The sequence below is a fragment of the Xiphophorus hellerii genome, chromosome 10 (genome assembly GCF_003331165.1).
Source record: "Xiphophorus hellerii strain 12219 chromosome 10, Xiphophorus_hellerii-4.1, whole genome shotgun sequence".
NCBI lineage: Eukaryota > Metazoa > Chordata > Actinopteri > Cyprinodontiformes > Poeciliidae > Xiphophorus > Xiphophorus hellerii.
The window spans coordinates 4,160,541-4,172,044 of record NC_045681.1 but is presented as its reverse complement, the minus strand read 5'-3'; the positions used below and the strand labels follow the sequence as shown (position 1 = coordinate 4,172,044).

At 36.5% G+C, this 11,504-nt stretch overlaps 1 protein-coding gene across 1 annotated transcript; it reads left to right on the top strand.

The window, feature by feature from the left end:
- The first annotated feature begins 5,529 nt into the window (after positions 1-5,529).
- Positions 5,530-8,859, top strand: LOC116726831 (neurexophilin-1-like). Its single transcript, XM_032573706.1, has 2 exons — positions 5,530-6,027; positions 7,823-8,859. Exons 1-2 carry the CDS (start codon positions 5,977-5,979, stop codon positions 8,549-8,551), a joined length of 780 nt encoding a protein of 259 aa, XP_032429597.1. The 5' UTR covers positions 5,530-5,976; the 3' UTR covers positions 8,552-8,859.
- The last annotated feature ends 2,645 nt before the right edge of the window (positions 8,860-11,504 follow it).

Sequence of the window (11,504 nt, the reverse complement as noted above, 5' to 3'; positions counted from 1 at the left end):
TCAGCCAGGAAGCATTTGTAGATGGAATACAGGCTGAGAGAAAGAAAACCGAGGCTGTCCAAGAAGAACTGAACCAACTCCAGACTTCATACAAGGAGCTGCTATGTAAATATGAAGCAGACATTTCTCTGGTAAGGCAGGAGGTGAAACATGAGAAAGATGCAAACAAAGAAAGAGAAAAAGAGAGTCTGAAGCTAGTCGACAAGCTGAAAGCTGAGAAGGAGGAGCTCTTTCGAAAAATGGCTAAAGAAATCTTTATTCTGAGAAAGAGAGAGAAGCAGATGCTGAACGAACTGGATCAGGTTCACATTTCGCACGAGGAGATAAAACGTAGGTTTGAAAGAAACATTATGGATTTAAAGCAGGAGGTTGAGACATACCAGCATCAGGTAGAGCAGGAGAGAAAAGCTCACCTGGAGCAAACAGAGGAGGATAAGAAGCTTCTAGAGAAGCTGAGAGCTGAATATGCCATCCTCCAAGAAATCACAACATCAGAGAAGAAAATCCTGCAAAACAAGGAAAGGAGTGCCAAGGCTGAGCTGGACAATGTTAACAGTTTGTACATGGAGCTAAACAGTCGGTTTGAAACCGAAGTAACTGCATTAAAACATCAAGTAGAAAAACACCAGGAGGAGCTCATTTGTGTGAAAAAGGATTTACAAAGAGCGAGAGACGATCTACTGCTGGCCGACACTCTGAGAGCCAAAGAAGAAGGTTTCCAACAACAACCCATCACAGTTTCCCAAGAAAAGGAAGAAAAGTCACAGAATCAAGTTAAAGTCTTAAATCAAGAGGTTTCTTCAGAGGAGGATCTCTCAGGAGAACCTCTACCAGGTTCTTCCATGGATCCAGAATCCTCAGACGAGACCGAGGTCACTGGAGAAACCATCCTGGAGGATTCGGACAATCCAGATGGTAAAAAGATAAAGTCTAAAATTTCATTTTGGAAGAAGGTACGAAACACTCTGGGATGGAAGAAGCCAAAAAAGAAACAAACAAGTGAAGACAATCAAGAACGTGTGTAAAGTTCTTGATTTTGATATTTAGAGAAGGAGAAAGACGTGCAGGAGACGAACCGAGGACTGGAATCAAACGCATGGAGGTTGTAGCCTCTGTGAACGGGGCGCCATGCCACGCTCCGTCAAGACCAAATTTAAAAACTTTTTCCCCCCATTGACAAACTAGAAAATAGATCCCTTCCCAACCAAATTGGAAAAAACGTGGGCAGCACGGTGGTGCAGCGGTTAGCGCTGCGTCTTCACAGACACCATCTGTGTGGAGTTTGCATGTTCTCCCCGTGTTTGCGTGGGTTTTCTCCGGGTGCTCTGGTTCCCCCCACATCTCCTAAAACATGTCGGTCAGGTCAGTTGGTCACTGCAAATTGCCCCCAAAGATTTGAAGAAACCCCAAACACATGTGCAGCTTTATTGTTAAACTTTAAAATTAATTGGATTAGCCGTACGTTAGCACTTTTCCCTTCGCTGTTTTAGCGCCGCAGCAACACTGGGCTCAATTTCTATAGCAACAGCTATATATCATCACCCAATTTGCCAGATTTTTTGTGCGTCGTCGGAGAGCACTGCCGAATGCGTAGGTGCATATCGCCTGGTGGACGGGTGCGGGAACTGTGCCAGAGGGTCTACAGTGGCTGGCGGGTGGCAGTGCCGGCACCCCGCGGTGGCCAATAGGCCGGAGCGGTGCTGAGCTGCGAGGGCTGCATGACGCCACTTGCAGCATTAATTTATTTTATAATTTTTTTATCCAATTACTCGATTAATCATAAGAATAATTGATAGATTACTAAACAAAAATATTTGTTGTTTGGAAAACAATTTTGAAGAATTGCCTAGTAACAGAGTTTTTTCACTCTCTCCTCAGACTGAGTGGCTGTAACCTCTCAGAGAGAAGCTGTGAAGCTCTGTCCTCAGTTCTCAGCTCCCAGTCCTCCAGTCTCAGAGAACTGGACCTGAGTAACAACAACCTGCAGGATTCAGGAGTGAAGCTTCTCTCTGCTGGACTGAAGAGTCCAAACTGCAACCTGGAAACTCAGGTAAAATGTTTTGAATCCTAGTGAAGCCATATTTCTGTCCATTAACTGCTGCTATAGATGATGCAAATGTTATTTCAATAGTAGATTATTAAAATAAAAATGTCTGACTGTGATGAGGCTAATCATGCTAAGTCTTGACACATAAACTCAGCTGGTTTTCATTTACTCCAGGCTGAAAGGACCAGGAAGAGAGGAATGTAGAAAGGTGGGGATCAGGCTTTAACTGCTAGTGTAACGCTGGACACTTGACCGATTGCTGCATCCTCAGTGTACAAAGAAGCAGTATTGCAGATTCTTCCTCCAACCAGTTGTTAGACTTTCTCGTCCATTTTACAAATGATAAATGTTGATTTCTACTATCTACAGAATGAAATACAGCTTTATTACTATTCTATGTTATTAACAGGTGAATCTCCAGTTTCTTGTGTGTTTTCCTCTTGTGAAAATGATCAGTTCAGACCTTGGGTTCTACCTCAATGTTCTCATATTCTCATCATGTGATGAATTGTGTGTCTGCAGCTTATCAGGCTGTTTGGTCTCAGAGGAAGGCTGTGCTTCTCTGGCCTCAGCTCTGACCTCCAGCCCCTCCCATCTGAAAGAGTTGGACCTGAGCTACAATCATCCAGGAGACTCAGGAGTGAAGCTGCTGTCGGCTGGACTGAAGGATCCACACTGGAGACTGGAAGCTCTCAGGTATGGAGGAACCTGCTGCAGGAGCAGAGAAGGTCTGATAGAGGAGGAAGAGGGAGAAACGTCTTTAGTCCGTCTGCTGGGAAACATTTAGAATGAAGATGAATATTTAGTCTCCAACTGAAATGTTTTCTCTGAAACTGTGGTATTAATAAATGGATGAATAACACGGTGAAAATATAACTTGACATTCTGAAACCACTTCTGTCTCTTATGACAGTTAAATAAATCAAATTATTACTGAATTTTAATCCCACCAGCAAAAATTGTTGCCAGACATTTTTTTCTAACTTCTAGAAGCTTTAAATGAATTATTTTGACTTTTGGCAGCTGCTTAATGTTTTAAAATAAAATAATAGTGTGTCTTCTCTAAACAATATCAATTTCATGTATCCAGTGTGAAAGGTCACATGACCAGACCTCTTTACTTCCTGTGTGACGCTGGACATAAATGTTTGTCACAATCCTGAACAAGAGGAAGTCAGTAAAATATTTAAATTAACAAATATAAATAAAATATTTTGAAAAGATGTTCTTTCAAGTGTTTACTGCTGATATATAAAGAAAATTGTATCTTTTGATCATAAGAAGAGTGAATGTAAGCGTGGCAACAATTGTTGTTTCACTGCAGACCTTCCACTTCCTGGTTCTGAAAGAAGAAACTACAAACCAGATGGTAGACATAACTGATTATGTTTAGCACATAATCAGTTATGCAACATTTATCACACTATGTAGCTGCTACATCCGCCGATAAGAAACTTGTAATAATAATAGATAACAATAGTTATTATTATTATTACAAATTTGATTTATAATGCCCTTTATATCTTTAAATCTCAAAGGGCAAAAAACCCCGAAACAAAACAAGCAATTTTAGTGGAGAAAAATAAATCAATAAATGAGATTAAAACCAATATCTCAGAAAATGAACCAAAAGTTTTGCTAAAAAAAAAAGTCTTAAAGCTTCTTTTAAAACAGTACATGGATGTTTTGCCCTCAGCACCTGTGTAAATTAGTTTTCTCTTATTTCAAGTGTATTAAGATATTTGCACTAAAAACTACTTATTAGAATAAGATGTTGTATTTTTGCAGTGCAGGAGCTCCATCAGAGACCGTAAAGGCCTGCGGTGTTTAAAGTTCACGTCAGGAGAATCAAAAATAAACTAAACAAGTACGACTTGTTGGGAAGGGCTGTCAGGAAAACGGTTCCTCACTCTGAAAGGAATGCAGCAGCGCTGCTTTGGTTTGCAAATCTGCACCGAAACAAACAAAAACAGCTTTGGAACGAGAACAAGATGGAGACATTTTACAAATCCTCACTCACTGTGATGTGCGGCAGTGGAGGAGTGATGGTTTGGGCTTGTTTTTGTAGGATTTACTTCAAAAATACAAAATCTTGCAAAGTATTTTTGGTGCAGTTTCTAATGCAAATATCTTAATACACTTGAAATAAGAAAAACTCATTTAAAAATGAATTTTAAGCAAGATATATGAGCAGGTTGTCATGGTGTGGCGGTGGACCCAAACGCAGCAGGAAGTAGGCGTAGAAATAAATGGATGTTTTAATGAAAAAAATGAACCAACACAAAATCCAAAAACAAAACAAACTGGAAACACGAGGGAACAACAGGTAATCCAGGGAGGGAAACATGGGCAGTGACCATCAGGGTGACGAGACGGACTGGCGAGTTGTGACTGGGATGGAGGAGCTGAAATACTGGGAGGCAGTAAATGGAACAATGGCAGAGCTAGATGGGAAGAGTGATTTCAGCTGTGAGTAACTGGCACAGGAGCTGAGGGGCGGAGAGAAGGTGGCAGAGGGAACCTAAGATCTGCTGGGAACACAAAGGGAGGAAACAGGGAACTGAAAAATACAACTAATGCAAAAAAAACTAAGAGTAAGAAAAACCTGATGAACTAGGAGAGAAAGACATGAGGGAAACCATAACCACCCTAAATAGAAACAAGGCCGATCTAACAACAGTAAGAACTAAGGAACATAGAGCTAGAGAAACTAGAAGATCTAAACAAAGAAATAAATTAACTAGAATTACTAAAGGAAGATATACAGTACATAGACTCAGACATGGAAGAATAACTGAACCTACGGTGATGAAATTAAGAAAGAAACATTACTAGAAACACTGCAGGGAGGCTGAAATAACTAGAAGGATAAAATAAAATTAAACTATAATCATTAAAGAAGGCTGGACATGGACTCAGACAAACAAGGACAGAACTAAAGAATAAACCTAGAAACAGTATAAAGGACTGAAAATAAGGAAAGCAATGAGACAATTCTTATTTCACTAAATATCTCAAATAATAATAATATCAAAAGGACCATGAAAGGCTAAACTAAAGTGAACTAAAACATGAAGCTAAATAAAATGAGAAGCAGAACCAACAAAAAACCCAGAGTTCTGACTCGTTTTAATATTGATTAAAAAGTGCTAGTTTCACTTATAACGAGATATTTTCACCATGTTTTTAGTGAAATAATCTGACAGCAAAACTTTTACATCAATATTGATAAATTATTGACTTAAAACCAGCTCCTTGTAAGTTACTTTAAGCTAGTTTTCCTCTTATTTCACGTGCATTAAGATATTTGCACAATGAAATAAACCAAAAATACATAGTAGGATTTCGTGTTTTTGTTGTGTTTCAATTTGCTCCGACAGCCACAAACCCTCTTTAGTTTATATCAATGTATAAAGTACATGAAAAATAAATACAAAAATCCGACTGCATTGATTGTTTTATTGAAATATTGCAAGTTAATTAATTCCTGAGCATGGCAACAAATGAAGCTGTGTATTTTTAATTAAATAATTGACTAATTTTGTACTTTTAATATGTTTTCTTCGAGCTCACACTGCATTCTTTCTGCTGGCCACAAGATGGCAGAATTTCACCACATCTGATCCGCCTCCTCTTCATTTAAGATGCAAATAAAATCAGATTTTAATCGACTAATTCATTACAAACACGGTGGATGAAGTACTCAGCTGAAACAGAGGTGAACAGTAAACTCTGTGTGTTTTGGGGGATTTCAAGAAAGAAAAGTGTGTGTGAGCGATGAAGAGGGGGAGGTGAGGAAGACGGAGCAAAACGTCCAGATCCAAGAGGTTCTCCCAGTCAGAGGCAGCAGCTTACCGGCGCTTCCTGCTCCAGAGGTGATCACGTTACGCGTGGCTCGTCCTGAATGAGGCTCAGGTAGATGTGGAACGATGGAGAGGTTCTCCTGCCGCTGGATCCTTCTGACTGGAAGCTTTAATTTGGTGAGTAAAAATCTAATTTAACAGATTTAAACAGCTGTGCAGTAAATTGAAACAAACTGGGGATAAAATGCTTAAAAGTAACAAGAATGCAAGTTTTTTTTTTTACAAACTAGAAGGAAAGAAATGTGGTGATTAATTTATGCTTCAAATAATTTTTGTAGTGTTTTCAGAAGAGAATATGCTGAAAGAAGCTGCGATGAATATCGTTGTAAATTAGAGCCTTTAATGATACTTTTTAACTGATTTTCTCTTGAGCAACTAATAAAATTTAAGTAACAAGAACTAGGTGCAGGACACTGCAAAAAATGCAAATCATACCAAGTATTTTTACTCTCGTTTGTAGTGGAAACAGTTTAATACACTTGAATTAAGACAAAACCAACTTACAAGTGACTTTTCAGCAATATATAAAGAGCTTGTTATAAGTCAGTAATTCCTTAATTTTGGTGAAAAGGTTCTAGTTTTACTACAGAATATTTCACTTTTAACATGTGAAAAATATTTTGTTATAAGTGAAATAATCTGCCAGTGGAACTAGTAATTTTTAACCAATATTTAAGAATTATTGACTTAAAACAAGCGCCTATCTTTCTGAAAAGATTTTTCTAATTTAGTTTTGTTTTATTTAAAGTGTACCAAGACATTTGCACTAGAAACTAGACAAATTGATTGGTAAGGTTTTGTGTTTTTGCAGTGTAGTTCATTATTATTAATGCTTCTCTGTGGAATAATGAAGGAAATCCAACTTCAAATTATTTAACTTCACTACAAATTCAGGCTGATTAATATACAGAAATAATTTACTTGTACTTTTGACTTTTACTTGAGTAATTTTATTATGAAATATTTCTACTCTTGCATGAGTAAAATTTCTGGATTTTCTACCTGCTGAATGAAAAACAAACATGTTTTAACCAGAAATTCACCAGACAAACACCTGCAGTTTTTGTTAAAGTTTCATAAGTTGTTTACTGGAAAAAACTGATTTAGAAAAATTTTCTTTTCCCTGTTTTTATTTTTTGTTATTGATATGAATTATTGTCCTTTTGGTCCTTAAAATACCAAAATTTTCACTTAACTTTATATTTTGGTCTGTCTGATAATGTAGTTTTTAAATATTAAATGATTGATAACTTGATCAGTTACTCAGAACTTGAGTAAACTTTTCACCAAACACTTTTTCACTCTTACTTGAGCCATTTCTTAGATGGCTACTTTTTACTTTTACTTGAGTAAAAATACATTGTTGAAGTAGTGCTGCTCTTACTTGAGTACTTTTTTGTGTCCTCTGCTGGCAGTCAAAAAGAACTGGTTGGATACAAATACTGATTTTGTGAATTTGTGAGCACAAATCATGAGTAGTTGTTTAAAACTTAGCATTTTGTGGTATCTATACTTGAAAAGTTGATTAATATTAAGCTTCTGGGATTAACATTAAAGTCTTTAGCCAATAATTAACCAGTTTAAATTAACTTTACCAAATTTGAGCTCAAATGTCTGGCTAGAATAATGTCAGACGTTTTCTCACGGCTACAAAAACTGTGTGGTTTCTCTGTATTCTGGAAACATTTATTCAGGTATTGGTAGGGAAGTAAAAATATCTTTGTAAAATTTGATTTACACTATAAATTCAAACAAAATTTATAAGTAAAACCCAAAACTACAAAGATCAGAATTGGTAGACCCTGTAGGTTGAAAGAAGTTGCTAAAAAAGTCTCTAGTTTGAATCTAGTAATGCTCTTTGAAACTTCCTCTGAGGCTCATTGTTTGTATTTTCTCATTATTTCCCATCTAGCTGGTTCTCTGTCAACTTGAGACTCAGAGCAACTTCACCTTCATGAACTCATCACCTCAACCCCACAGAGACCAAGAGGAGCATCTCCAGAAAATCTGGGGCCTTCAGTCCAGGACTGTTGTCCAGAACTCCAAAGTCCTCAACAATCCCTCGGTTCCTCTGTCGAAGCAGAGGCTTTGGGAAATCCCCAAGTCCAAGTCCAACCCATTGGTAAAAATTAAGCTTCAGCCCATCATGAACGTTCAAGGACTCTCCAAACCGTCGAGGTTGTTCAGCTGGGGCGACTTTTACTCGAACATCAAAACCGTCAAGCTGAATTTGCTGATAATGGGGAAGATCGTGGACCACGGCAACGGCTCTCTCGGCGTCTACTTCCGTCACAACTCCACGGGTGTTGGCAACGTGTCGGTCAGCCTGGTCCCGCCCATGAAGGAGGTGGCGTTCGACCTGGAGCGCCAGAGCGTGGTCCACCCCAAGGAGTCGAAGACGTTCAACTGCAGGGTGGACTACGAGAAAACCGAACGCAGCAAGAAGGTGATGCTGTGCAACTACGACCCGTCGAAGACGTGCGACCAAGAACAAACCCAGAGCCACATCACCTGGATGTGCTCCAAGCCTTTCCAGGTCATCTGCGTCTACATGTCGTTCTACAGCACGGATTACAGGCTGGTCCAGAAGGTCTGTCCGGACTACAGCTCCCAGGTCCCACCCTACCTGCCCACAGGGTAAACATGGGGCCAGGTGACGAGGATGAAGGGAGGATGCAGTTTGAGCCGTTCAAAACTTTATCCTAAAATATATGGAATGCTGTTTGTACAGTAAGTGAGTCAAATATTAACAGCAATAATTTGGATTATTTAGCCTGTTATAAGCGGGAAAAATAGGTTTTCTTTTCATATTCTCACCATATTATTCATTCACTTATAAATGTCCCAGTTTCAAAGTAAATATTCATTTAGCAAGTTACATATTTAGTTTACTAACTAGATATTTAGACCCAAACAAAAGATTTAGCTTGCTAACTTCTTAATATTTAGTTTGGAACAAAATCTTTAGCTTGCTAACTTCTTAATATTTGTTTGGAACTAAATATTTAGTTTGGAGCTTACAAGCTAAATAGCTTTATAGCTTGTAAGAAACAACCTACCTAAATATTAGCATATTAGCTCACTAATGTACTAATATTTTGCTAATATTTAGCTTGGAGCTAAACATAAATTAAATATATAGCTTGGTCGTTAAATATTTAGCTAAATAGTTTGTAAACAACATATTTAGCATGCCAACGTGCTAAAACTTTAGCTTGGAGCGAAATATTTAGCTTGCTAACTTGTTAATATGAGCTAACTATAAGTTTGGGAGCTTAATATTTAGCTAGCTAACTTATTAATATTTAGTTAAACTAAACAGTTTGTAAAAAAACATATTTAGCTTGTTAACTTGCTAATATTTAGCTCAGAACAAATATTTCACTGATAAGCTAAGTACTTAGCTTACTAGCTTAATAGTAAGCTAATTAGCTGGTAAATATTAGTTAGCTAAACGTTAGCTTACTAATATTGAGAGATCTAAATATTAGTGAATATTTAGCTTACTAATTAAATTGAGCTAATTATTTAGGTTAGTGGTAAATATTTAGCTTGCTAGCTGAGCTTAGTTTGGTACTGTAATCTTAATATATGAACAAATAACCTGGTGAAAATGTGACTTTGAGAAATGTGTATTTTTCCCTCTTATGACAAGCTAAATATAAACTTTTTGCTTTTAATTTTGATTCTGTAACTTTACAAACGGCACCTTTTGAGAACATGCTTGATTAAACATAGTAAAATATATGTCTAGGTGATGTCTCCTGTTGAAAAATAAATGATTGTAGCTGATATTATTTTTCAATATCTATCAAAAATGGTCAAACTAAAAGGAACCAGAATGATCTGGAGTTGAATATGTAAAAATATAACCTTCATAATATCGCCTTTTTTTAAAACTTTTGCAGTTTAAGTTGTCTGGTGACAGATATTTTCAAAATAATTTGTCTTTTTTGTGATTTTAAAATACATTTATACCATCTGCTTATGGTTTCCAGCAAGAAAATGTTGTATAATTCTCTGGTGTCATATTTGCAATCAGTTATTTTGGTTTTAATTAAGAGTTCATAATGTCTGATCCAAACAGAAACCATAAAATAACACACATTCAGCGCATTTAAACCTTAAATATCTAAGATAACCAGAGAAAAAAGCTGTTTTTTAACATTGATTACATTTACTAAAAGGGGGGGAAAAAACTTTCAAACTAAGTAAACTTAAAACTTATGTAAAAAAGTTATTTGTTATTTAATTTCCCTTTGGGAGTCAATAAAATATTTTTTATTTTAACTTGAAATTTAAATTTTATGCAAGAAAATGAAAAATAATTGTAATATTTCAGCATTACATGATTAAGGAGATGCTAAATACATAATGGTTAATTTTTTAGTCCAAGATAAAAGGTTTCATAATGTATGAAAAAATGTACTATTAATTGAAACTGAAAGAACATCTTTGAAGAAACTCGTCAGCCCTAAAAGCTCTGAATTTAAAATTCACACAGAATCAGAGGGAAGCGTGAAGCAACAAACGCAATGACCTTTCACCCCCAGTCAATGGAAATCCTCCAATTAGCACCTCGGCTCTTTGAAGGTTTTTAGAAGGAAAAAGAGAGAAACTCTCGGGCTGCAGTGGACGTGAGAAAACAGTTAGTCAGGGTTGCAGAGTTGACACATTTCATGCTGAGAACCTGCTTACAGCGACACAGTTCTGCACGAGTTCCCCGCAAAAAGCGCCAAAGTAAGGAGCTTTATGTTATTTTATTTCTGCATGTTCAACGCTTTTTATTTTTCTTTGCTATTTTCTCAAACCTCATGTGGGATCAGATCAAGATCCAGGTTCAAAATCTAAGGTGTTTGTGTTTCCGAACATTAAACTTTTACTCAAGTAAGAATAAAGAAAGATTTTTTTAAAAACATGGTAAAAAGTCTACTCAAAATCTGAGTAACTGATCAAAAACATCTATTAATTAATATTTTAAAAATCACATCAGAAGACGGACAAAATACAAAGTTATGTTGAAATTTTGGTATGTTAGAGATCAGAATGCAAATAATTCATATAAATAACATAAATACAACATGAGGCAAATTAAAAAGAAAAATCCAAATCAGTTTCTTTCAATAAAAAAAAAATTAGAAACCTTTAACAAAAGTGTGTGTGTGTGGGTGTGTGTGTGTCATTTACTTACATAAACACAAATTTCCATGCAGATATTTCTAAAACATAACCACAAATTAGTAATTTTTGCAAAAAACAATTACAAAAACAATCACAAAATCCTGGAGGGATTGAACAGTCTGATGAAGAGGGCTTTCCCTAGTCATCTTCATTTTATTACTACTTCCCATGCTGCGTTCATGGAGCGTGCAAATAAATGGAAATGTGACCTTTGTTAAGAAAAATTAACTGTTGTAATACACTACTTAAGGTTTTTGTCAGGAATGTGATGCCATAGCATATCCCTAATTCTTTGGTAAAACATTAAAATACATTTAAGGATTTGCAGGCTCTATACCAGGAGTTCTGATAAGCAACAATCAGAATATTTTATATCATTTGTGTCCATAAAAACACTCAGACGACATCAGAAC